Below are 25597 nucleotides of genomic sequence, written 5' to 3'. Positions count from 1 at the left end.
ATGAACATCCATTTCAATGATTTCATACAAGCTAGGTCAATTGATCAGCTTCTTCTTCTTTGATTTGTGACGTTCAACCCTGCTCTTGTCGCTACACATCACACGCACCTAATACGATTTATATATAAGCATCGTGGGCAATAATTCAACACATTAACTTAATCATATATATTGTAAGTTGTTATATTAAAGCATCAACATGAAATTAGGGTTACATGCGATTCACACGGACAAATGAATATACATGAACTTACATGGCAGAGCCAGGAATTTAAAATGATGGAGTCAAAAAATAGTTTTAAAAAATTCATCATACTTTCATTTATAATTGTCCACGATGTGTTCTCATTAGAAACATAGTATCACAACATTATTATCAATAGAACCAAAAACATCTTTCTCAATGTACACAACCAAACTATCATTCAACCATTGATCACCCATCTTATTATGAGGTGGATTCTTCATAATTTTCATTACCGAAAAAGCTCTTTCAACTGAAGCAGTCGCAACAGTTAAATCAATGCTAATTTCACTAGCAAGTACACCAAGGGATACTGTTTGTCCCTCTTTGTCTCCGCCAACTTTTGTGCAAGGTTACTAATTCATTTCAACGCAGAAAACTCATTAGCTTTGTTAAATTAAGAAGGCATTAATTAAAAAATATTTTTTATTTTTTTAGGGATAAGTTTAGAAAAGGATAAGTTTACAAGTAAAAGGTTATTGGGATACGTTAACAAAGCAGCGTGCTGCTGCAATGCTGCTGTTGCAGTGCTGCTATACGAGTTCATAAAATTTTCAGAGGATAACTTGACAAGGTTATTGGGGTCAAGGGATGCCAATGCCCCCGCATTGGCTCCGCTATCAATCAATATTCTACAAAAGACTTGCCTGTAGATGTCGCCTTGAAGGAAGAATGTGAAGTAGTCTTCTACTCTCAGCACACTAAATTATTTTCTGCTATATGAATAGGGTTTTGCATATTAGAATTGTGTAGTGCGAGAGCATGGACTGCATCTTTATATGCATTTAGGGTTACTCTCGATCCCACTTATTATTGGAAAGCGATATTTACCCTAATCACAACCAAATCATATTAAGTTTCATCATGATTCCAAATCCTTGTATTTACTTAATAAGGGTTTCTATAAATTAGTTGCATAGTCAAGACTCCATGATTCTTACTTCATTAAGACTACCAGATCGCTCGAGTATCAAGTAATTCAAACGGTAGTTCATTGTCATTCATATAGGTACCGTTTGGTACGTGGGATGAGACGGAACACGCTTGTCCTACGTTAGGTGCGCCAAAGACAGTGGAATGCGTTGTCCCATGGAACGAGATTTGGTTAAATTTCCGTTCCACCTCCCCCTGGAACGACTCGTTCCACCCCGTGGAACACAAAATTATAAAATTTTAAGACAAAAATACCCCTCATCTTATTCAATATTTACACCATCTAAATTATAAAACAAAACCTAAAATTCTATCATCTTCTTTCCATCTTCTCTGCCACTGCCTTTTTTCTCCTGGGCCTCTCGCAACCTTCCTCCGCACCCTCTCCCGTAGCCTCTCTTTTCTTTTCTCCCAGGTCACTTGCAAGTACATTTTTCTTTCCCATTTCTCATCTACTTGGATTATTCATCGCTTTCTGTTTGGTTGCCGAGAAAGTTCAAGGAAACCACATAGAAAAATTGAAATTTCAACAATAACAGGCAAAAACAATCGGAAGTTAGCGACTTGAGGTTCCGTGAATTAACTTTTTATTGTCATTGATTAGTTGGTTACCAGATTAGATCATTAGAGATTCATCTCGACATAACAAATTCATGGTTGAATTGGTATTTGGGTATTTTCTGAATTTGGTTATTATGATTACCATTTTTCCCGAATACAAGCCTAGCAACCCAGGCTAATCCAATCCCAGTAAGCCTATTCGAACCCAACCCCACCTTCCTCTTGCCGCTTCCCTCCTCCCTGCTAGTCCCACGACGAGACCGTCGCCCTCCGCTGCGAAAACCTCAAGACCACCCACTTGCAGGACGTGGCCGACGCCGTCGCTTGAGGGATGGAACGGCAAGGATTAGACGGAAGATGTGAGGGATGACGTTGAACTTGTTGGCGGTGGCTCAGGTAAGGTTAAACTAGTCGAAGTGGATGGGTATGATTATCATTTAATCCTTCGTTCCATTCCGGCCTAAGCGTACATCAAACGTAGCATAGAACCTCCATTCCATCTTATTCTGTCTTGTTCCATCCTGTCTACATACCAAACGGTACTATAAGGTTTTTACATCTATAACTCTTTAAAAGCAACATTTAGTTTATATAAAAAAATAATAATAAAATAAAAAAACGTCACTTAGTACAACACCCTGGTCAATTCTTTTGGATACGTTATATATTCTTTTGGATACGTTATATATATGAGAAAAGCTGTCGAAATGTATTTTGGATGTATATTATTAGTGCCTACTTTTCGATTGTATTTTGGGCATTGTTGCTTTCCACTGGGACGAAGAACTCAATTTCTCAAACACACAAAACTCAAGAAGAAACATCCCCGAGAAAGACTGATATGCTCTTGAGAAAAGGTCATGTGCTTTGTACGTGCTTCATTTAGACATATATTATTATGATTCAATAATTAAGTGAAATTAGTAGACAGTTGACTTTTGAACTAGAGAATAATCAGCCAATCAATGGTTGTTATTAACATTTCAAAAATCTTATTCTGCACTTTTCACAAATGTATTTTTTTTTATAATTATAGAAAGTTTAGAATACCAAATAAAATTTTTGAAGTGCTATAGTTTCTTAGTCACATAACTCTTTCAAGGTAATTAAGATTTAACAATGCAGATGCGAGTTATGTTAGCTAAAAGTTAGTGCGTGCGCTTTCATGTACTCAAGTACCAATCTTTTTCCCTGAAGATTAGAATATGTTATTGTCCAAAAAAACAGTAAGGAAGGAAGAAGAGGAAAATCTTTCTTTCTTTCTTTCTTTCTTTCTTTTTTGTTTACATTTTTATCCAATAAGGTAGAAGAGGAAACATAAACCACAAACGTACATTATATAAACTAAGCTAATTAGGAATCGGGGATACCGGACACATTATATATATGCAAGGACGAAGAGGAACCTAAGAAGATATCAACAAACGAAGAACTCGAAGGTGAAGAAGCAAAGTGTTCGTACTCTAGGTCATATGGCGTGTCCAAACGTTGAGGTGAAACCGGATGCAGACGAAGACGATGATACTTTATTTTTCACACCCATGCTGAAGAATGCCGTTAAGGGCAATCAAGAATCAGAATCTGAAAATGGAACGCTAGCTGGTAATATACTTTTGAAAGTATTGTGGTCTTTCAGTTCATGTGAATTTTTCACTTGCAACCTTCTTAGCCTTTGGTTTCTAGCAGTTTTTTTTTTTTGAATAAATGATATTCTCTACACTAAGAGCGTGGGGAGCGGTCCTCACAATGGGCTAACTAGTAATAATGTGGTTTCTTGCAGTTGAGGCGAAAGAAGTACCATAATTAGTAACGTGGACACATTACAGGTTCAGTTGGAGTGCTGATTTGATCGCATTCGCTCTTTGAGCGAGGGCAGTCGTCTGCTGTATACATGTTCCGGTACTTCATACACTTCTGCACTCACATAAACTGCTTTTTCAACTATATCTAGGTGGCAGAGTCAGCTTTGAATGCCACTATAAAGGATCCAATATTTCACAGGGTTTATACAAATATGCTTTTGTGGTACTTTCCGTCTTTGGATTGATTCATCTTACAGGCAATGTTTTGGCTTAAGCTTTAGGCTGCCAGAAGGATGCCTTGTTTAATAATTCATCAAGTGTTACCCGTTTTGCTGCTGGATAGTAAGCTCATCTGGTATTGGGAAGAATACGCAAACTCGGCTCGTTGTTGCTGGTTTGCTTTTGTTCACCCGGCTAATACAGAAACAAGACACCGAGAACAGTCTAACGGCCAAGAAGGCGAAAACCCTGCACTCTATACGATCCACTGCTGTCTGTTGAATCACTTGTAACCTTTCGTGTAGACGGTGCCAGATATGAACTAGCTTCTAAGAAATGTAACAAATTTAGAATATTTCAATTTACTACCGTCCAGTAAATTCTCATACTATCTGTACTGTGATGGGAGTACTTTTAATTCATGGTTTGTACATGCAGAGAATAGTTAGTGTGTTGTACCATCACGCGTGACAAAAACACGCAACTTTCACGTAAGTTTCTGCTTTATGGAATACCGAAGGTTTCTGCTGTCAGATCCTAAACGGTAAAAAATCCTTAAAATACACTGGACGATAGACGATATTCGATACCACTGCTTCTCAAACTGTAGGGACAGGGAGGCAACAAAATCTGAATAAATCCAATGTGTGGCACTTGGGACGCCAGAGGCTTATAGGAATTGGTAGTGCCATGTGTGAATTTAGCATTCTCCTTCCTTCTCCCTTGGAATTGCACTATATATTATATAACACAACTTGGGTAGCAAAACACTTTTAGTGACGATAAAGTGTCAAACTTTGATGTAAAAAGCAACAGAAAAGATGGAGCCTGCAAATTGATGGTGAAATTAACACGTAGGTTTTGGCTGGAAAGTTAGCGTTTTGGAGTACTCTCTTTAAGTTTTCTTCTAAAAGAACAGTCAATGGCTTTTCTTCTCATGGTCTCACTATCTTTGCTATAAGTCTTCATGTTCCCATGCATTTTCTCAAAAGCTACTAAACTAGTCGAGAAACTTCGATAGAGTTGTCTGATTATGACAGTTCTCACATTAAGTGAACTACTATACCGAGTCAGATGGAATCAAAATATCGGGTGTTTCATACTTCTATTGTGAGAGCTAACCTCATAACGCGTTCTAGATGCCTTTTGCACAAGTTTTTCTCTTAAACCAATAGGCAATGCATTTCACTCTTTCTTTCTAGATTGGGGCTATCTAACCAGTGCAACTCTCAGATTGAGTGGACCAACATTGGGTCGAGTGGAACTAAAATATAAGGAGTTTCATAATTTTGTGAGAGCTACTTTACAAATGACGTGTTATGGATAACTCTGCAAAAGTTTTTTTCCCTAAACCAATAGGCAATGCATTTTACTCTTTTTCTTTGTGGACGGCCAAATTAGCATGGGTTTAGTATTCATATTTAATAAACTAACGCTAAACAAATAGCATGGGTTGGCCACCATAACTGAATAACTGAATTAAGCAACGAATCTTACATTTTTTTTCTGCTTTTCTCTCACCTCCCCCATGAAAGTTCTAACACTGAAATTCTAGAGAGAAAGAGAAAGAGAGTGAGAGAAAGATTGCAACTTTTCACTCTATATATTCAGGAAGAGAACCAAAAGAATTCCCTTCTTCCTCCCTCTCTCTCTTCCCTGCATCTCCCAAATCATTGGAGGCCTCGAAATCTTTCTCGATTCTTGCTCCATTCAACAAAGATTAAGATTCTAAGACAACCCTTTTAATTCTTTCCCAAAAGAAACCGAAAAATGTCACAAGAAAGAGTGCATCTCTTGGCATTAGTACTAATCCTTCTTGTTTTCGTGACAATGGTCGAAAAAGGTGCGACCTTTGGATTGAACTGGGGAACAATGGCGACGCACCAGCTCCCACCGGAGAAGGTTGTCCGGATGCTGGAGGACAACGGATTCGACAAGCTGAAATTATTCGAAGCGGACGGAAGGATATTATCCGCTCTCATAGGGACTAAAATTGAGGTGATGCTGGCAGTTCCCAATTTTATGTTGCAGGAGATGAGCCAGGATCCGGTGGCTGCAGATACATGGGTGGATGCCAATGTCACAAGTTACTGCTACTCTGGCGGAGTGAATATCAAGTTAATTTCTTCATTTTTTTTCAATGTTTTTCATGCTTTTGCCCCATGATTCTGAAGCAGTTGTTGTTTCCCTTTGATTGCTTTCTTTTATTCTGTTTTTCAACTGTTTACTGTGACTGCTACTTGTTTGTAACATGTCTGAATGAGTCAATCCTTTTACTGTGTGAGTCGATTTTTAAGGCCGAGTTCTACCCAGGTTCTCATATAGCGCGAGACTCGGGTTGAGTTGATTCTAGGACCTTGTGAAGGAATACTCTTTGCAGTTTTATTCTTTTCAGAATAATTGACCAAAAGATGGAAAGGAATGGAGCTCAGGGGCAAGGGGGCAGGCACACTGCCCTAGCCAACTGACCTAACTCACGTGTCTCTTTTTTTTATTTGTTACAGTGACTGTTACTTGTTTCCGAAAATGTCTCAATGATTGTTGTGGAATTGGGTTTTTTCAGGTATGTTGCCGTAGGCAATGAGCCCTTTCTCAAAACGTACAATGGCACCTATCTCCAAACCACGTTACCGGCTCTCAAGAACATACAAGAAGCCCTAAACAATGCAGGACTTGGGTCACAAGTCAAAGCCACCGTCCCCTTCAATGCCGACATCTACTTCTCCCCTGATTCAGACCCTGTTCCATCTACTGGAGACTTCCGGCCTGAAATTCGAGACTCCATAATTGCGATCCTCCACTACCTGAACACCAATGAGGCACCATTCACAGTCAATATCTATCCTTTTCTCAGCCTCTATGGCAATACCTATTTTCCTTTCGGTTTTGCATTTTTCGATGGAACAAGCAAGCCCATTAAAGATGGTAACCTGCTGTACACCAATGTGTTTGATGCAAACTTTGACACCCTACTTTGGTCTCTCACCAAAGCTGGTTTCCCCGAGATGAAGATCATAGTTGGAGAGGTGGGCTGGCCAACTGATGGTGACATAAACGCGAATATCCGCAACGCAAAGAGGTTCAATCAGGGAATGATTCAGCATGCCCTGAGTGGAGACGGAACCCCAGCAAGGAAAGGCAAACTCGATGTATACCTCTTCAGCCTCATTGACGAAAACATGAAAAGCATTGCCCCCGGGAACTTTGAGAGGCACTGGGGGATATTTGAGTATGATGGGAAGCCGAAATATAATTTGGATTTGTCAGGCACTATGCAAAACGAGGTCCTTGAAGCTGTAGAAGATGTGGAATATATGCAGAGGAGTTGGTGTATTTTGGACCCAAAAGTTAAGTATTTGAATGATTTGGCAAAAAGCATTGATTATGCTTGCACACTCTCAGATTGCACTTCTTTGGGATATGGAAGTTCTTGCAACAATCTCAGCCTCCAAGGGAATGCTTCTTATGCATTCAACATGTACTACCAGGTGAACAGCCAGAAGAGCTGGACGTGCAATTTTTCGGGTCTCGCTGTGGTCACCGATGAGGATCCTTCCGTTGGGGACTGCGAGTTTCCGGTGATGATTTCGTATGCTGCTCCATCAGTGTTGTTGCATAGCAGGGGAGCTTTGCACTTTGTGATGAAAATTGTTGAAGGGTTTCTGTTGTATTTGATGATTCTGCTATGACATAAAGCTTTTAGGAAGCCATGGTTTCAAAGTATAGGACTTTTTTTTCCTCTTATTTTCTTACATTGATTCTACAATCTTTAAAATGTAGTGGACTCATAAGTTTAAATGTGAATTATTTCTATGACTTTGGAGTTTGCATTTATGAATACTTTTATTGTGATGGTCGCACAGAAAAATTTCTTGCAATGAGAGTTACATATAAACAAACTCTCCTCCTCTCTTATATAAACAAACTGTTTTTTCCTCGCGTATTTTTTGTATAATGAGGAGAATCTTCATTTCCGTTTTAGTCATATACAAGTTTTAAGATAAATTTGCAAAGAGCTTATGGTTTAAGTGATTAACAACATTTAACTTTGTATTCGGATAACTGTAAGTCAAATGTGATTAGTAGCATCTTTGCATTTGAGGTACTCTATTCAGATTTCCTCTTCTCTAGTATTGTGCTTTTTTTTCTCGAAAGAATGATAATGGATTAGGCGAGTCGAGCTACGCATAAGGCTTGACCGTTGGACTGCAATAGTAGAAACCTTATTCTCTAAGCCTGCACAACGAGAAAAGAAAGAACCAAAACTCTAGAATTAGTCGTCAACTACATGTAGACTACTTCCTTTCCACTCAAAGCGATTAAAAATGGTTAACTCTATAACAGAACGACCTCCTCTCAGTCACCTATATCCGAATTTATTAAATAAAGAAAAGTGAAAATAAAAGAATACAAGCAGGGGGACGAAAAATAGGACAAAACTCAAGGTCACAAGCATGGGCAGCAGTTGCAAAATCTGGAAAAGTGGACCACCAATAATAAGCACTACCAACTGCGATAAAAGAAGTTAGGGCATCAACAACTTGATTACCCTCGCGATAAATATGTGTACAAAAAATACTCATATGACGAAGGCGTCATCAACAATTGTTCCAATCAACCAAGAGAAACCAAGGAATTGATTTAGGGGAACAATAAAGATATTGAATAACCAATATGAAATCAGTTTCAATCCAAATATGCTTCTAGTCTCGAATCTAAGAAGCACGAACCACCTCAATGAAAGCTAATACTTTTGCAGCCACTAAACTAACAAACTCCGTATTTGAAGAGAAAGAAACAAGAATATGTGCATCTGAATTACGAAAAATCTCATCGAAACCAACACGATCATTTGTGCAACAACCATCTGTATTCACCTTAACCCATTCAGATTGCGGTGCATCAAATCACCAGAATGAATGAGTCGAATCAGTGAGAAGGCGTCCCAGCAAAATCTTCCAAACGAGAAGACTTTAACGAGGCTGAATTCGTTGAGATGTTTTATCGTTCATACAAATGATAAGGTTTGGAGGTAAACTCTCAATTAAAATGATTTTGTTTGAAAGGACGATATCTACGTAATTTATTCTAAATTACAAAGTCACTAATGCTACGGTCCACTTGTATTTCTTTTTACTGGTATCTAAAAATTCGACTCTTATAAATGACATATTTGATACTGAATTATTACTAGTTTTGTACCTAAATAAGAACATTAGATTTAAATTTTTTCCTAATTAGCAACCTTGGTTGATATTCAGCCCATAGCTGAACCTCTATTTACGTTTCTGACCCATTTCCTTCCCTGCCACCGAACTCAAATCATAAACCGAAAATATCACCACCAATGACCCCCATTTCCTTCTTCGATTCTTCAGCCTCCATTAATTCCATAAATTATACATTCATACATATAATCTCCATTTCTACAATTTTTTCTTTGTAATTGTATAAAAGTAAAGAAATGCAAGGGAAATCCGGCCAATCGTCGTTCCGAGATCGAACGCAGGAGTTTCAGAGCGTCACGGATAGGCTTCGTAAGTCGTTCGCGCCATCTTTCAATGGGCCGTCGAGCAGCGGCAGCAGTGGCGGGAAGCTCGACGGACCTCGATCTGCGGCGTCGGTTCAATCGGAGTTCAACAAAAGGGCTTCCAAGATTGGGCTCGGGATTCACCACACTTCCCAGAAGCTTGGAAAGCTCACACAATGTATGTCAAAATATCTGCTCTTTCCCAAATCAATGTTTTTTTTGTATAATCCCAATTATATATGCCTGATTGTGTGTTAATTATGCTAAAGGATGTGTAAATTGGGATCAATATGCTTAATTAGTGTGTTAATTATGCTTAGAGAGGATCAGGACGCTAAGCAAAAGTTTGTGATGGAATTAGAATATGAATAAACTGGTAATTCAAGGCTGTACCTGCCTATACAATATGGACAAACAAAACCCTTTCAAACTTTTAATCGAAAATAGAACTTGGTGACGCTAAACAAACAATAACCCGTATGTAAACCACGATTTAGTACACTATATTGTTTGTTTAGCGTCTCTCCGGTCCAAAAGGTGTTTCTAAACACTGATGCTTTGTGATTAGTTTACTTAAGTTGAAATCCATGCTGATATTTGGAGTGATCTGCGCTGAAATATTTGCTTTGGTATTCGCCAGTGGCGAAAAGGACATCGGTGTTTGATGATCCGGCTCTGGAGATCCAAGAGCTGACTGCAGCTATAAAACAAGACATTACTGGACTTAATTCAGCACTGATAGATCTGCAGCTGCACTGCAATTCCCAGAACGAAAGTGCGAACATCTCGAGTGACACCACGACTCATTCAACCACCGTTGTAGATAACCTGAAGAACCGGTTGATGAGTGCTACGAAGGAGTTTAAGGAAGTTCTGACCATGCGGACAGAGGTATACTGTATGTCCTGCACTGCACATAAGCCTCATCAGTTTTTCCGTTTGACTACAATCTAATGTTTGTTATCTGTGTGGCAGAATTTAAAGGTTCATGAAAATAGGAGGCAGTTATTTTCTTCAACCACTTCGAAAGAGTCAACAAATCCGTTTGTTCGTCAACGTCCTGTGGCTGCCAGATCAGCTGCTAATGCATCGACAGCTCCTCCTCCATGGGCCAATGATTCTGCATCTTCGTCACAGTTATTTCCTAGGTAAATTTCCCGTTAGGCATCACTATGTTTTACGGAAGTAGGTATTGTAAGCATATTTGTTACATTCTAAAGGCAAGTTCTTATCAGGTGCCTCGACCTCCAATATATATTTGGATATTGTGTTTTCGGGTTCCCATATGTCAATTTGTTTCTCATTTTAAACTGAATTCTCAAGTAATCAGATGAAAGCACCATTCTAAACTTGTTGTTGCATAGAACGGTAGAAGTCCATGCCTATTCTTTTGTTTATGACTTCTCTTATGTTCATCCCACTGTTAACAGTGACTCGCTAGACAGCGCACTTGCATGTAACCTTTTAATTATTGCCTTTCATTGTGGAACATGGAGAGGAATAGTGTCACCATCTTCCTAATGCTACATGTGGATGTAGTGAAATGTATATCATAGATCCATGTTTTCAGTTTGATATGTCATCGGCATTGGTATGTATTTTTTTTTTTTCAGGAAGCAGACGGATAAGGAATCTCGACCATTATTGCAGCAGCAGCAGCAGGTAGTAGAACAACAAGACACCTATATGCATAGCCGCTCTGAGGCTCTTCAGAACGTGGAGTCAACTATTCACGAGCTGGGTAACATATTTACCCAATTGGCAACCATGGTTTCGCAGCAAGGAGAGCTTGCAATCAGGTTTGTTGTTTGGCAGTCATGCTAGAAAGTACATGTGTGCATTCAGAAGTCTTCACTGAAAGAAAACACAAACTTGTAGAATAAATGTTTGTTTAAATGCTTAAAATACCAATGCATGGGGCTCATCCTTGCTTACTCGTGTGGTTGTCAGGATTGACGAGAGCATGGACGAGACGCTGTCCAACGTGGAAGGAGCGCAAGGGCAACTGGCCAGGTACCTTAACAGTATATCATCCAACCGATGGCTAATGATGAAGATATTCTTTGTACTTATTTTATTTCTTATATTTTTCGTATTTTTTGCTGCATAAGGATAATAAAAAAAATATATATACAAAGCAAAGTAACAGAGCTATGCTTTCCTTTATAGACATCCGGTATTCATCTTGTATTTTCTATCATTTGATGTTCAAAAATTGGCGTATAGTACATATGAATTGCGACGGAAAGTGTAAAGTAATTTTGACAATATTTCTTGGATTTGATTGTATTCTAGATATGGGAACTGGTACACAATCTAGTTTTGACAATGGTCAAGATAACGAACGGGAATGAGTTCATTAGAAACTTAGCTGTTAGCACTCGCGCAATACTTCTCACTTGCTAGTCGTAATGGTCACTTGTTTGAGAGATCCATTGTATACAATTGTTGGGAAGATTTTTCCACACCTTAAAGCGGATGTGCGACGCTGCTGGGGATGAATCTTGTATGCAGTTTTGTTGCAGAAGGACATAAACATTGCAGCACTTGCTTCTTGGCCCTGGAAATGCAGTCTCTGAATTGCGGAGCTCGAGCGATTTGTAGTGCATGGTAATCTTATCCCACATCAAGAAATCTATGCACTAATGAAACCTTGGACTTCAGAATACCCGTGATTCGGCTGCCCAAGCACTAGGAAAGGACTTAGTAATGGCATTCGGTGTATCATCTGGGACCAATAATATTGTGCCGTATGTTTTAATTTTTCACGTTACAATGTGCTATTGGCTCAGAATGTCACGGTAGCTTACCGAGAATGTAGGTATGTTTCTTTCCAGAATTAGATAGGGGATAACGTTACGGTACGCAGCACAAGCTTCGAAATTCAAACAATTATGGTTCTAATAAACAAACGGTTAGCGGGAATTTGAATTTGAAATTTCGTAACGGCCAAATAATCTCCGGGCCCACCCTTTTCCTTTGCAAATACAGAGTAGAGAGTACTACGTCTCCACAGATTCAACCCTCCACCTTCTCTCTCCGTCTCTCTTAGACGCACAACAATGGCGTCGCTCACTCCAGGAATCCTCCTGAAGCTCCTCCAGTCAATGAACTCCGCCACCAAAGTCACCGGCGACCACCGCTCTGCCCTCCTCCAAGTCATTGGCATAGTCCCCGCCCTCGCCGGCTCCGACCTCTCGTCCAACCAGGGCTTCTACGTCCAGCTCTCCGACTCCCTCAACTCCACCTACGTCTCCCTCTCCGATCGCGACACCGACCTCATCCTCACAAACCGCCTCCAGCTCGGCCAGTTTGCCTACGTCGACCGCTTCAATTTTGACTCCCCCGTCCCACTCGTCCTCGGTATCCGCCCCATCGCAGGCCGCCACCCCTTTCTTGGTACCCCAGAGCCCCTTGTGGCCAGAGTGTCTACCTCAAAGCGCGAGTTCGTGATCCAGCCTGTGTCGGATTCCGACCAGTCCGCGGATTTCATGGCGATTTACCTGTCCAATAAGCAGCAGGAGCAGGTTGTGAGGAATGACAACAAAGAAGCCAAGATTGAGAAGGCACGACCATCAAGGCAGCCTCTTGCTCCTCGAGACAATGTCAATACGGGAGAGAATTTGAATTCAAATTCAATTTCGGATGAGGCTAAGAAGATCTCAGATCGGCCGGCTTCCAGGTTTTCGTCTCCGGCAGGTGCAAAGAGGTCTGTTTCTGTCGGGAAGAAGAACCCTGCATTGGCCGAGAGAGATCCATCGCTGGCAGGAAAAGGAAAGAGATCGGGATCTCCAGCCCCCTCGAAATGCGTGGTTCCAAGCTTAATGGTGGCGAAGGAAGAAGATCGGAAGGCGTCAAAAGAGGCGGCGATTATAGTGCCGTCAAGGTACCGACAGCCGTCCCCGGTTGGGCAGCGGAGGCAGCCTTCGCCAAATGCCCGGAGGGCTTCGCTTTCTCCCGGGAGGCGGTTGTCCGGAGGAGTGAAGGACTCTGCTGCCAAGAAGAAGATGGCAGGTATAGTTGCAGGGATTTCGAAGGTTTCGGAAGCCCTCATTGGGTCTGGAAAGGGTAATCGAAGGGGCTGGGATGAGTCGCCGGCGGTGGAGCAGAAAGAGAAGCCTGCGGCGAAGAACAAACCAGATTTGCAGTCATTTATAAGGACTCAGGTAGTTTTTCCCTCTGTGTATCTGGATTAAAAAATTTGAATTACTTACTGCTCTGCATATTCTGTTTCTGTATTCTGAATTCTGTCTTCGCAGGCTGCCCTTGCACGACGATTAAGCGATGCAAAAGGTGGAAGTCCGAACGGCGGTGATGATTCTTCCAGCAATGAGAAAACGAAATCAGGATCACTGAAAGATTTGGTGGTCCAAGAGAAACCCAGCTGTGCAGCAGCTCCGGGCATCACTGTTCATGAAAAAAAAAGGATTGATGGAAGTGTCTCACTTGATGCAGTCTCTTCAGACCTTGCAAGGCTTGGAAAGGTATAATCTTTGGCATTCGATGCCAACTTGGGCGAGCTTTATTTTTGATGCAAATTGCGTTACCCAAATAGTTTGATCAATATGGACTAAGTTCTAAACCGTATCGAATTGCAGGAAGCTTTGCAGAGGAAAGTTCTAGCTTCTGCAGCCGCAGCTGAAGCTCTGGAGGAGGCCATTGCTACTGAGTCTCTAGTGAGGAAATTAAGGTAGTTTTATCATTCTGTTCTTATGGCCTTAAATTTGTTTAAGGAATTGTTCTGCCGCTGTCGTTGAATTCCACTATCCTTTTTCTGTCGCAGCATGTTTGCAGAACTCGCTTCTACATCCAAGGTTGGGAGCCCTCTACCTGCCATTGACCGCTTCTTTTCGATCTATGATGAAGTTGTTAAATCAACCACACTTACTGAATCAATTGCTAGTAACCGCAATTCAGATACATCTTACAATGATCAAATTCCCACTGAGCAATCGAAACCTGTTTCACTTTGGGTCGAAGCTGCCTTAGCTACTGATCTCAGCATTGTCTCTCTCCTTGCCGCTCAAGACAATGAAACTCCGTCAGCTTTGCAGAAAAGTCTGTCAAAACGACAATACACACCTGCCAAATCCCATCTCAAGATTTCCCCTTCTTCACCGCAGTCCACTGCTGGCGTTGGAACATGGACAAAGGGTCATGGAATGAAGGAGACAGTCGAGCTCGCAGTAAGTCTGCAATCCGAGATGCAAATGTGGTTTCTGCAGTTTGTCGAGAAGGCTCTGGATGCCGGTTTCCGAGTGTTTGGAGAGTGCGCTGCAAATGGCGGTAAATTGCCTATCGACTGTGGCTCCATTGCAGCTGTTCTATCGCAGTTGAAGCGAGTGAATGAGTGGCTGGATGGAGTCGTCTCGAAAAGGAATGAGCTGAATGAGAAGGTTGATGGGCTGAAGAGGAAGATCTACGGCTTTGTTATTCAACATGTTGGGACGACGTTCGACAACCCCACTCCTCTTGCTCCTTCTTCCTCTTGATTCCATAATTTTAATTTATTTTGGTCTCTATGTTGGTCTCCATCTTTTCTAATTATATTCCCAATTTGTCACAACTGCTTGATGTGGTAGTCGCTATTTTGCAAAGAATTCATTCGAATTGTTGTTTTTCTTGAGTAATATCGTTATGTGAGCGTCTCACACACCACGAGTATAGTTTGTGGGACGAACTTGTGAGCTCTATCAACGAAGAAATTGATATATGTCATTTGAGTCTCACATATCACCTAAGTACACGTGATTTATCCCGGAACTTCATTATTTGAGCTCACCTTAATCAATTCAAGCTTACAAATTATGGGTTAAATTATGTTTTATCCCATCAAGTTTGTGTAAAATTACAACTTCATACATTATTGTTAAAACGTTTCAATGTAAATTTACTTTTAAGTTGCAATTATATAACCGTTAAAAAATCTGTTAATTTGACCAGCCGCGACAACGGCAACGGGCGACCGCCGGAAGAGCTTCCTACGGCGACATGCCCTCGCCGCCATGATCGGCGAAAACGGTGCCGGCTCGCTGGATACGATTGACCAGCCCGATGAGAAAAGTGGGTCCAAATCATATGCATGGAAGCCAGATGCCACTCTTATCCTGACCGCTCCCCCACCCACAAGGAAAAAAACCTTCCTTGCAAAAATCCAAGCCAATCGGCCCCATGCCGAACCATCCATCTCCACCGCACATCAAAATCTCCATCGTAAGCCCATCCAACGGCTAGGATTCACTCACACCCCAGTACGAGATTCGTATATAAAACCCCTCACAGATTCACACGCCCTCTGCCCGTTCGGGTTGAAAATCCTCCGACTCTTTCACTCATCAGCCGAGCTCACCGAAACGCGCCGTTTCGTGCTCTTCCCTCTCTCAGATCCTCACCAACCTCAAAGCACCAATCTGCGAATCCAAAATCCCTGTCAAAACCCTAAATCCATTTCCCTCCATCATTTCCGATTTTGCCCTACACATCCCGCCTGAGCTCCGTGACCAAAACCGTAATTCACATAAAGCCCGCCGTTTGGCGACGCGGATAACTCTTCCGTCTGGACTTTGCGGAGGGGGTGAGAAATGGCGGGAGGCGCGAGCAGGAAGGACGAGTCGGTGGTCCTGAACAGCACCAATGTTTTTGCGGCGCTTGGGAGCTTGAAGAAGAAGAAGAAGGGGGACAAGAGCTCGTCCAAAAGCTCGAAAGGCGGCGTTGCAGCTCAGGAATCTGGGGAGGCGGAGAAGGAGGTCTTTTGGGCACCGGCGCCCCTTGTCGCGAAGTCGTGGGCCGATGTCGATGACGAGGACGATGACGACTACTACGCAACTACAGCTCCGCCGGAAATGGGTTGGGCCGGTGAGGATTCGAAGGCGGCGAAGGAAAGCGAGCTGGAAGCTGAGCATGCGGAGGCCGGCGAATTGGTATATTCTTTGAGCTTTTTGTTTTTGTTTTTCGTGATCTTGTTTTTGGATAGTGCTAAATTTGGAAAATTTATTGCATATGTGTATGTCTGTGTGTGTAGAAATGTGGATTAGTTTGGATATATCTCTTGCTGTTTTCAAATATGATCGGATTCCGCTCATGATGCAGTAAAAACTGTAGAAGGAGATGATATTTGTTTGTTTATATTAATTGATAAGGAAATAAGTGATAGGAACCCTGTGGTTTTGCTTGTGATATCACCAAATTTCGTTCAAGCAATTAGATTTGGTAATTCTTATATACTTTTGGATTGAATGAGATGATGGTTAGTGAAGGGTTTTAGATCATAAGATTTGGCAGGAGTTACGGAATTTATTGAATGTTTATATCCGTGGATTTTGTGGAATCCTTGTCTAATTTGGATCGTTCTGTCAATCATTTATTTTAACGGTAGTGGATGCGGATCGTTTAACAGTAGTAGTTACTGCATCTCTGTAAAGGGTTAAAATCTACTAGTTTCTCCTACACGTGCAGGCTGAAAATCAACTCTGTGTGGCTACACGTGTTAAGTCACCCCACGTTTTATAGAGAATGAGATCTTTTGAATCCCGATCGTTACTGCATTTTATGTAATGGTTAAAATGTACTCTGCTTTGCCTGCAGACGATAAGTCATCGCATCTTTGATGTTATGACATGGTTTGCTGTGGCTTTTGCGGAGAAAGTTGATTTGTCTTTTAGCCACCTTCACGTGTGGAGTTGAATTTATTGTTCCATTAGGAAGTTGCTGTATCCCATTTGTCAGTAACCATGGATTATCCATGATCTGTGTCCTTTAAACGCCCGGAAATTGCTATATTGTATTAGGTGTGGCTGACGAACTGATAGTTTTCTTCCTGTTGCTGTCACGAGACAAAAACCATATCCACAAGTGGATGTGTTTCATTGAAATGGTTCTCGTTCTTTAGTGTGGACCCTATAAAATTTGTTTCTTTTGTTGTTTTCATCATGGTATTTTTTTGGTGCATACGTTAGAGAATGAATTGGTGTTCTGATAATTATGAGACTAAGTGATTGCCTTGTAAGTAGCTTAGGCAGTTTCATTGTGGAAACACAGTGTATTTCCCAGGTTTCCAAAAAAAAAAAAAAAAAACTTGGTCTTGATTACTGATTTGTTTTTGGTGGATGGAACCGACCAGATGACTGTGATTCGAAAGGCCCTGATCTGTTTGTGTTTGGTGGATTTTGGACAATCAGTCTTTGGTCTTTGAAAAAATGAACTACAATGCCATTTCATGCCTACTATGCATCCTTACTATCAAATGTATAAACCTGGTGTAAAGTAGATCGGTATTTGAAATGCATATTGCCAAAACTTTTGCCGATAATTGAAAAGTATTTCTTTTATGTCTGAACAACATCCAAAACGTGTTTTTATGTTGTGTGTGTGTGTGTGTGTATTTAAGGGTACTTATGCTTCTCTATTCAGCTGTAACAATTATTGTCTTCTTTGAAAGTCAACTTCATCTTTCTTACAACGAAGATGTCATTTTTTTTCCTTTTCAATCTCCAAAATCATATGAGTCGGTACTATTCCTCTGGTTATATTGTGGAATTCTTATATTTAGCCCAATTTCCAGGAAAGTGAAAGTGAGGAGGAAGGTGGTGATGAAGTTGATGACGTTGATGAGGAACATGAAAATGAACTTGAAGCCCCAGTGGAAACTGAGCCAGTTAAGAAGCTCCCTGAACCTTCTCCAGCCCCCAAGGATACAGAAAGGCAGCTTTCTAAGAAGGAACTGAAGAAGAAGGGGCTTGAAGAACTTGAAGCAGTTCTTGCTGAGCTAGGATACCCTACCAACACCGAGACTAGTGGCCAAGATGATTCCAGTGGTAATATAGTTTATATGAACAAGTTTCTGTATGCCAGTTATCGTTTTGTAACTGCTTATCTGTCTTATGATTGTTTACATAGCATCGATGCAAAATGAGTGTCGGTTTCCAGAAGCTTAAATACTTACACTAAAAGTGCTCAAGTTTTCATGGAGTAGGACTAACTTTCGGTCTCTGTCTAAAATTCCTTTATTAGGGGTTTCATCAAATTTGATCTCTTTCATGGAATCATGATCCTTCTACTTTTGCAGCTTTCTGTCATATTTGATCAATTCAATTTTTGTTATTTCTTACACGAGCCTTATTTGGCCCTACCTTTGCGTGCAGGTGTTACCCAAGAGAAGAAAGTAGAGAATCAAAATGGCGATGTGGACAAGAAGGAGAATGCCATTGGCGAGAGCAAAAGTGCAAAAAAGAAGAAAAAGAAGGACAAGTCATCGAAGGAGCCAAAAGAATCTCAAGACCAGCCCGATGGCACAAATGGTGGAAGTGCGGCAGCAGATGAAAACACTGGGAGGGATAAGGGAGAAGATGCATCTACTGGTGATGTTAAAGAGCGGCTAAAGAAAGTGGCATCCATGAAGAAGAAGAAATCAAGCAAAGAAATGGATACAGCTGCTCGAGCTGCTGCAAGTGAAGCTGCTGCCAGGAACGCTAGGCTAGCTGCCTCAAAGAAAAAAGAGAAGAATCACTACAATCAGCAGCCAGTGCGGTAAGCCGGCTATGGATCTTAAGTTTTTGTTCCATTATTTTGTTTCTCCTATATGAACTTGTACTTTTGTTTATTTGTTGAATGGAACAATAAACCTTTTCGGAACTAGTTTTGCGAACTTTACTGTCGAGAAGATAGTCTTTTACTTAAAGGAAGAAAGGAAAAGTATGGTTATATTTTCCTACCGTTTTCCCGGTTCGTATCGTCTGAATTTTGTTTTCTAGTAGGCACCATCTTCCTTTCTAGTGCAACCTCTGTGGGCATGTCATAAATCGAGGAACGCTAAAAGGATTGGAAATGAGACCAACAAGGGGGTTATACAGGGGAAGTCGGGAATCAAAATCATTTTAACCTATGTTGTAGTAAATGCGATGAAATAAAGAATCAGAATGATTTCAATTTCTATTCCCGACAAGTAAATATGTTGGGTAGTGTGCCCGTCCGGCTCGTCCTTTTCACACCTACAAAGAAAATCGAAGAAAGTTGAGATTTCATCCGAAATCAATTGGCGTTGGGGGGGGGAGTAACCCAATTCTTTATAAATTCTTGCAAGGTTTCTTAACATCTGATTAAAAGAGAGCGTAGAAGGAATTCTTCACCTTGAGGTAAAACTGTGGATTTATTTCATAAAATCTGAGCCTTTGGTTTAAATCCAAGGGTCAGAAACAGTAATCCACAACAAATCCCAAGTAATGCGGTTTATGCTCATAAGTAACATTAACAATCATCCTAATAAGAATGAAAAGATACAAAATTCTGTGGTAAAATCCCTGGTCCCTTTTAGAACCACTCCAACATGGCTGAAATCGGTAGATATACATGTACCTTAAAATTTGATCCCCCGAAATATTTTACGCAATAAATAACATAAGAATCGATATCACCGTACCCTTCGAACTCAGAAGGACTGAATGTGAGAGCCAGTTGAGGTAGTATTTACAGGGCGGAAGTCGTCAAAATCAGAGTCGGAACCCATATCTTCGTAATCAGGCCAGTCACCGGGAGAATCGGAACCCATATCTTTGGTTTGGGGGACGTGGAGCTCGGATAGGGGAACTGGAAGAGGCTCTTCGTTGAAATACTTCTCCTGCAGCAGCTCCATAGCCGTAGCTCTCTTAGCTGGGTCGAAACAAATGAGTTTCTTCACTAGAGAGACTTCAGCAGGGGAACGGTTGGTCAGGCAGGCCTCTATGCCGACTGGATTTTCTACTTTATTGAACGATATTATCCTGTAATCAGGAAGTTTAAGACACCCAGGCCACACCTCCTCAGTTAAGTTGCCCAGAACACTGATGATTCTGCCAAGCTGATCAATATCAGCAGTTCCAGGAAAAAGTGGCTCCAGCGTCAAAAGCTCAGCAAAAATGCAACCCAACGACCATAGATCTATCTCTAAACCATAGTCTATGGATCCGTAGAGCAGTTCTGGCGCTCTGAACCATCGAGTCCCAACGCAGGATGTCAGAGCTCCATTTCTATCATCTCCACCCTCTGCCTCATAAGAATAGGAACCCCTGAAAAGATCATCGTCTACGTCACTTGCTGTACATGTTGCTAGACAAGATGTATCTCCATCAGGAACGTTTGTATCTTTATCCAAACCTTTCGCCTTGACCTCATCTAACACTCGAAAATATTCCTCTTTGCTCATAGTTCCCTGTTCTTGAGCTCTGTACCCTTCTTCACATGACTCTTCTGTTTCAGGAATCACTTCAGGTGGCTGAAAGGTACTCTGACTAAGAGCGCTTCGTTCAAACAGTTGTGGGTTTTCGTCATCAGGAACATATCCAGGCTCCAAGAGTATCCTTGCCTAAAGATCAAGACACATAACACAAAGAGTTCAATGTTGTAGACATTAAATAGAAGAAGGTCCGAATAGGAAATGCAAACTTTTTTTCGGTTGCAACGTTGGAAATATGAATTTTCTCAATACAAATAAAAGATGCAAGTCTTCTGCAGCCAGTGGCATGTTGAACAATTGACACCAAACATTTCTTAAACTACAAAAGATTAAAGTGACAGGCTTCCCTAAAATTAACATTCAACTAATGCTCGCTCGCTCTGTAATCGTTCTAACACGAAAATTTTCGATACAAACATCCAAGCAAATCAAACTCTGTGTATTCATTTCATTCATCAAATAATCCTCTAATCCAAGGTCAGTTAAACTCCATCAAAAACATTTTGATCCACTCTTCAACCCTGTTAAAATTATAGTAAAAGTTCAATCTTTCAATCGAAATATATAAATTAACAATTACACATTATAATCTGATAATCCAAAGCATCTCCTACACAATCTAATCCACTGCATATCTAATTTCTAATTTTTAACCCAAAATTTCCCAATCTTCTGCTGAAACAAACAAAATTCAACCAAAAAATTTGAAATTACCTGACCAAAATCAGCCAGCTTCAGAACTCCATCTTCCCCAATCAACAAATTACAGGGCTTCAAATCGCGGTGGACGACCATATTCCGATGACACGCGTCGACCCCCGATAGGATTTGCAGCATCCACCGCTTGACCTCGCCGCACTCAATCCCGCCCTCTCGTTTCTTGGCGCTTCTGATGACAGTGGCGAGGTCAGTCGTCAAGAACTCCAGGACCAGCACGGCGTCCTCGTCCTCGCGCCAAAAGTACTCGTACAAAACGACGACGTTGGCACAGCTGTGGAGGGCCTGGAGGGCCTCGATTTCTCGGAACGCCGACTGGTAGTCGTGGACCTCCTTGAGCGCGACGGTGATGTTGTCGGAGAGCCGGATGGCTCGGTACACATCGGAGTAGGCTCCGGATCCGACCCGCTCCAGGATCTTGTACTTTGCGATGATTTCGGGTCGGCTGTGGATGCTCCAGCTCTTCGCTGGTGGAGAGTCCATGACAATCGCGCAAGAGAGATACAGAGACGGAAAGAGGGGAAGAAGATGAAGAGATGCGCGAGCGAACACGTGCCAAGTTTATTTTCTTCCCCTTCCTACTTAAGAGGTCCTCACGTGAGCACGTAAACAAAGAGCATTAACTTTTATTTCCTTCTTTTATTACTGCCAATATTTACATGTGCACGCAAAACCGATAAAAAAATCGTGAGTTATTCGCAGTTTTTGTGAAGAAAAACAAATTATAATTTCTTAATTTTTGCAAAATCTTTTTGCGGAATGTTGTGAAAAATGTTTTAAATTATTTGAAAGCGGTTTTACGGGAGTCACATAAGATGCATAAAAAACTTTTGATGTAGCAAAAATTTCACGAAAATAGATTTTATGACGGATTTTATAAAACTTGGGAAAACCAAAATGGCCATCCTTGGTCCTCGTGTCTATCACAGCAGGTGAAGTCGTAGATAGATTTTTCAGTATAACCGGCATACGAGGTAATACATCATTTGTTATTATATAAATAGTATGATATGTATATTAAAAAATTAATAACTTAAAAAATAAAATTTCCTATCACTTACATAAAAACAGATTATATATCATCCATATTTCTGTTACAATTCAAAATTTCTCGAAGCTACGAACGCAAAAGCTAAAATCCTGTGGGTGGGTAGCAGATTGATGCAGGTCTGACGGTCTCACCTGCATTGTTTCTGCAAAATCGAGACCTGCACTGTTTCTGCAAAATCATCAGAGGGCCACTGCATTCATAATTTCTCCAGCTGACAGCCATTATTGTTCCGTCTAATTCTGTCTGTTCTCATTCATTAGGGGGAGTGGGGTCAATGTATAGCATACGATACTGAATTAAACGGTTAGATGTGCGCTATTCAGCGAAATTCAGCGGGTGAATCAGAGCAACTTAAAAAGAGGATTTAAAAAAGAGATTCCAATAGGTCAGAAGAAAACCATAGACAAAAGATTTTCTTAGTAACAATGCAGGAGAGAATGAACAATTCCCTCCACTTCCCACTCCATTCATTCAGCTGGCGAAATAAAAACGAGCATGTTTCGGTTTAATTTAACGATGCTTGAAAATACAATACACACATAAGAATATACGGCCTGTTAGGATTAAGCCAGTAAACCCCCAAGAGAAACTGTAAAAGACAACGTTATGTTCCACACGGCGGGTGGTTAGCATTCCTCCGGCGTCACCCTAAACATCACAGCCTCCACAGACAATGCTCCTGTATCAGTAAGAACAATGTGCTTTAGGATATGTTTTTTGCAGAGATTTAGTAAATGAATCTCGGGAAAATTGCACTGATAGATCAAGAAAACGATTACCATAAGACCAACCGGACCATGCCTAGTCACTTTCGATGTTCCATGTTAACGATTATAAGGATTATCGCAATGCAACAACAGTGTACGTTTAAAATTTGTCAACTAGTGAAGAACCTATTAACCGAGCCAGCTCAATCATCAAGTTTTCGCTTTCGTTTCAAATTATAATTGAGGAATTATTTGGCTATATCTGGATATGACAACACAGTTTCGTTCATCCCTAATTAGTTCGCCATATCAGCTCCTTGAACCACAGTAGCAAACATTTCACGAATCGAAAGACACATATTCTAACCAATTTTGTCCTGTTAGGTGTTTGGTTCATTTTCTCGTTTTACATGCACTTCACTTTGCCAATGACAGGTTGATCTAGTGACACATATCGATCCTTTAGCAGAAGGCGGAGTTCGAGATCCTAGACTCAAGCCTGAGCAAGGGTAGGCAATGACTTATGTTTCTAACCACCGAGTAATTATCTCTATCGAATCGCAAAAGCAAGTAAGTTCTTGTGATTAGGTTTATGAAATTATTGTCATTGGGCGAACTGCTAAACCTCATCAAGTTATTATCCCTTGAGGTTGAATAGAAACTATTGGGGTAACATAAAACACCACATCACGAAAGATGTACTTACGCAATTGAGCAAGCAGATCTCCGGTGCCTTTTCTTCTTAGCCATATCCTTCCTTCTCGGAGGTTGAAGAACAACCTTAATGGCAGTATCGAAAACAGCTTTGACATTCTAATCGAAATCAAGCAGAGTTCGTCAATCAGCAATGTTTATCAAGCAAGAACATTATACTAATTTATCACGCTCGATAAAAAAAATTAGTCTTTGATAACATTAGACATGAAATATCCCCGGAATTTTAAGTTCTTCTAAGTTGGCTACCTGCTGGGTCTTCGAGCTGCACTCGATATAAGCTGCAGCACCTATTTGTTTTCTCAGCTCCTCTCCCTGCATACTAAGCATAATTAGACACTTCCACATAAACCCAAATGCTTTAAGGAAACAATAACCTTGAGGAACTGAAACAAACGGAAACCATTACCTGAGCAGAAGTTATGATGTTGGATCCCATATGATCGGCTAGATACCCCATGTCCTCGCGAAGATCTTAAACATACAGATGATATACATATAAGCAAAATGCTGACAAAATTTACTCCTAAAAGACACCCTAACAAATTATCGGAGAAACCAAATCGACAAGTTGTTGCCTTACCTAGCTTTGTACCAACAAGAACAATTGGAACATTGGGAGCAAACCTACGAAGTTCCGGCATCCACTGTGAAAATATATCAGAATTGTATGCATCTTAGTCAGTGAAACACCAAATCCAAGTCTTATAATTAAACAAAATCAATAATTAGCCATGGAATTAGTACCTTCTTAAGAACATTCTCATAGCTTGGCCTGCTAATTAAAGAGAAAGCTAACACAAATATGTCTGCACCTCTATAACTCAGCGGCCTCAACCTGCTGTAATCCTCCTGGCCTTTGAAGACAAAATACAAAAAAGGGTAATTTGTAAAAACTGAAAAAAATAAATAAATAAATAACCAAAATCCTCCAATCTCCAAACTTTGAATCCCAGAAATCAGCAGCAGTAAAACTGTAATAAAATGATGCTCAGTACAAGGAAAACCCTTTACCTGCAGTGTCCCATAGCCCCAAGTTCACTATATTCCCATCCACAGCCACATTTGCACTAAAATTGTCAAAAACTGTGGGTATATAATCCTGCCACACACAAAAAAAGATTATATTAATTGACAAATTTATGTCATTTTTATCTTACTTTTTAGTTTTTAGCTTGATCTGTGCAGCACATCTATTCATGGCAAAAATCTGATAAAAATATCCAAAAAATAAATGCAAGGAAAGAAAAAGCATTTTTGAGATGAGTTTTTAAGGACTCACGGTAGGAAACTTGTTGCTGGTGTAACAAATAAGCATACAGGTCTTCCCAACAGCTCCATCTCCAACTGTGACACATTTAATGAACTTTGAAGCACTCATTCTCTCAACCCCCCAACTTGAAATAAACACCAGCCACTTGGTAATCAAGCACTTTAGCCAAAAGCACTTCTAGGAATATATATGTGTATATGTGAAATGAGCTTCAGAACGTTCAGCTTAAACAAAAAGCTGAACAGAAGAAGCAGTTGAAGAAGTAGAAGAAAGAGAGCTGAGAACAGTGTCTGGCTTTTTGTTGAGGTGTGAGATGATATAGAAGCCAAGTCCTTCTTCTAATTTCGGGAAGAAAGATTTAAAATTTAAGAGAGAGAGCGAGAGAGAGAGGAGGGACGGCTTGTTTGTGGTCAAAGCGTCTATAGCTAAACCACTTTTGAGTCCCTCGAAGCTAATTTCAAATCCAACAGAAATATTTTTTGAATGTACAGAAAAATGGGACCCTCCTCTTTCATCTTTTTTGCTGGTTTCCAACTTGCGGTCACATTCATGGTAAAGAAATGAAATTGAACAGTACAACTGTAAAATCCAACTTTGTTATAACATCTGCATTAGTTCTTACCTATATATAATATATATC

The 25597-nt window shown here is 40.6% G+C and overlaps 6 protein-coding genes across 7 annotated transcripts; 4 read left to right on the top strand and 2 right to left on the bottom strand.

The window, feature by feature from the left end:
• The first annotated feature begins 5217 nt into the window (after window positions 1-5217).
• On the top strand, window positions 5218-7627 carry LOC137747994 (glucan endo-1,3-beta-glucosidase 8). The gene is made up of 2 exons (XM_068488404.2): window positions 5218-5876; window positions 6323-7627. Exons 1-2 carry the CDS (start codon window positions 5530-5532, stop codon window positions 7446-7448), a joined length of 1473 nt encoding a protein of 490 aa, XP_068344505.1. The 5' UTR covers window positions 5218-5529; the 3' UTR covers window positions 7449-7627.
• A 1396-nt stretch (window positions 7628-9023) lies between these two features.
• LOC137716409 (syntaxin-32) lies at window positions 9024-11618 on the top strand. Its single transcript, XM_068455861.2, has 5 exons — window positions 9024-9467; window positions 9930-10180; window positions 10265-10437; window positions 10903-11088; window positions 11240-11618. The coding sequence occupies exons 1-5, from the start codon at window positions 9224-9226 to the stop codon at window positions 11397-11399; spliced, it is 1014 nt and encodes a 337-aa protein (XP_068311962.1). The 5' UTR covers window positions 9024-9223; the 3' UTR covers window positions 11400-11618.
• A 401-nt stretch (window positions 11619-12019) lies between these two features.
• LOC137715365 (protein CORTICAL MICROTUBULE DISORDERING 3) lies at window positions 12020-14855 on the top strand. The gene is made up of 4 exons (XM_068454667.2): window positions 12020-13455; window positions 13549-13773; window positions 13888-13979; window positions 14073-14855. The coding sequence occupies exons 1-4, from the start codon at window positions 12352-12354 to the stop codon at window positions 14779-14781; spliced, it is 2130 nt and encodes a 709-aa protein (XP_068310768.1). The 5' UTR covers window positions 12020-12351; the 3' UTR covers window positions 14782-14855.
• Window positions 14493-18919, top strand: LOC137735272 (uncharacterized). Of its 2 annotated transcripts, none has more exons than XM_068474688.2 (3): window positions 14493-16209; window positions 17850-18102; window positions 18430-18919. In XM_068474688.2, exons 1-3 carry the CDS (start codon window positions 15871-15873, stop codon window positions 18816-18818), a joined length of 981 nt encoding a protein of 326 aa, XP_068330789.1. In that variant the 5' UTR covers window positions 14493-15870; the 3' UTR covers window positions 18819-18919. The 2 variants fall into 2 exon arrangements, with proteins under 2 accessions (XP_068330789.1, XP_068330796.1); XM_068474695.2 differs by having other exon boundaries at window positions 15587-16209; window positions 17850-18099.
• A 495-nt stretch (window positions 18920-19414) lies between these two features.
• Window positions 19415-21782, bottom strand: LOC137735262 (cyclin-dependent kinase F-1-like). The gene is made up of 2 exons (XM_068474678.2): window positions 21210-21782; window positions 19415-20624 (listed from the first exon to the last, which is right to left on the bottom strand). The coding sequence occupies exons 1-2, from the start codon at window positions 21693-21695 to the stop codon at window positions 19713-19715; spliced, it is 1398 nt and encodes a 465-aa protein (XP_068330779.1). The 5' UTR covers window positions 21696-21782; the 3' UTR covers window positions 19415-19712.
• An 892-nt stretch (window positions 21783-22674) lies between these two features.
• Window positions 22675-25378, bottom strand: LOC137708484 (rac-like GTP-binding protein ARAC7). The gene is made up of 8 exons (XM_068447573.2): window positions 24967-25378; window positions 24699-24786; window positions 24432-24541; window positions 24268-24331; window positions 24094-24158; window positions 23934-23999; window positions 23677-23783; window positions 22675-22942 (listed from the first exon to the last, which is right to left on the bottom strand). The coding sequence occupies exons 1-8, from the start codon at window positions 25063-25065 to the stop codon at window positions 22912-22914; spliced, it is 630 nt and encodes a 209-aa protein (XP_068303674.1). The 5' UTR covers window positions 25066-25378; the 3' UTR covers window positions 22675-22911.
• Between the last annotated feature and the right edge of the window lie 219 nt (window positions 25379-25597).

The sequence above is a fragment of the Pyrus communis genome, chromosome 15 (genome assembly GCF_041283825.1).
Source record: "Pyrus communis isolate YQ-2024b chromosome 15, ASM4128382v1, whole genome shotgun sequence".
Lineage (NCBI taxonomy): Eukaryota > Viridiplantae > Streptophyta > Magnoliopsida > Rosales > Rosaceae > Pyrus > Pyrus communis.
This window is presented reverse-complemented; position numbering and strand designations above follow the sequence as displayed.

Bases quoted from the DNA above. Each gene is read 5' to 3' on its own strand.
- LOC137735262 (XM_068474678.2), bottom strand. From the start codon at position 21,695: ATGGACTCTCCACCAGCGAAGAGCTGGAGCATCCACAGCCGACCCGAA. The intron at 20,625-21,209 runs GTAATTTCAAAT...CTTGATCTTTAG, and splicing joins AGCTGGCTGATTTTGGTCAG to GCAAGGATACTCTTGGAGCC.
- LOC137708484 (XM_068447573.2), bottom strand. From the start codon at position 25,065: ATGAGTGCTTCAAAGTTCATTAAATGTGTCACAGTTGGAGATGGAGCT. The intron at 24,787-24,966 runs GTGAGTCCTTAA...TGTGTGTGGCAG, and splicing joins CCAGCAACAAGTTTCCTACC to GATTATATACCCACAGTTTT. The intron at 22,943-23,676 runs GTAAGTACATCT...TTACTGATACAG, and splicing joins AGATCTGCTTGCTCAATTGC to GAGCATTGTCTGTGGAGGCT.
- LOC137735272 (XM_068474688.2), top strand. From the start codon at position 15,871: ATGGCGGGAGGCGCGAGCAGGAAGGACGAGTCGGTGGTCCTGAACAGC. The intron at 16,210-17,849 runs GTATATTCTTTG...CCCAATTTCCAG, and splicing joins ATGCGGAGGCCGGCGAATTG to GAAAGTGAAAGTGAGGAGGA. The intron at 18,103-18,429 runs GTAATATAGTTT...CTTTGCGTGCAG, and splicing joins TGGCCAAGATGATTCCAGTG to GTGTTACCCAAGAGAAGAAA.
- LOC137716409 (XM_068455861.2), top strand. From the start codon at position 9,224: ATGCAAGGGAAATCCGGCCAATCGTCGTTCCGAGATCGAACGCAGGAG. The intron at 10,438-10,902 runs GTAAATTTCCCG...TTTTTTTTTCAG, and splicing joins TCGTCACAGTTATTTCCTAG to GAAGCAGACGGATAAGGAAT. The intron at 11,089-11,239 runs GTTTGTTGTTTG...TGTGGTTGTCAG, and splicing joins CAAGGAGAGCTTGCAATCAG to GATTGACGAGAGCATGGACG.
- LOC137715365 (XM_068454667.2), top strand. From the start codon at position 12,352: ATGGCGTCGCTCACTCCAGGAATCCTCCTGAAGCTCCTCCAGTCAATG. The intron at 13,456-13,548 runs GTAGTTTTTCCC...CTGTCTTCGCAG, and splicing joins AGTCATTTATAAGGACTCAG to GCTGCCCTTGCACGACGATT. The intron at 13,774-13,887 runs GTATAATCTTTG...ATCGAATTGCAG, and splicing joins ACCTTGCAAGGCTTGGAAAG to GAAGCTTTGCAGAGGAAAGT.
- LOC137747994 (XM_068488404.2), top strand. From the start codon at position 5,530: ATGTCACAAGAAAGAGTGCATCTCTTGGCATTAGTACTAATCCTTCTT. The intron at 5,877-6,322 runs GTTAATTTCTTC...GGGTTTTTTCAG, and splicing joins TCTGGCGGAGTGAATATCAA to GTATGTTGCCGTAGGCAATG.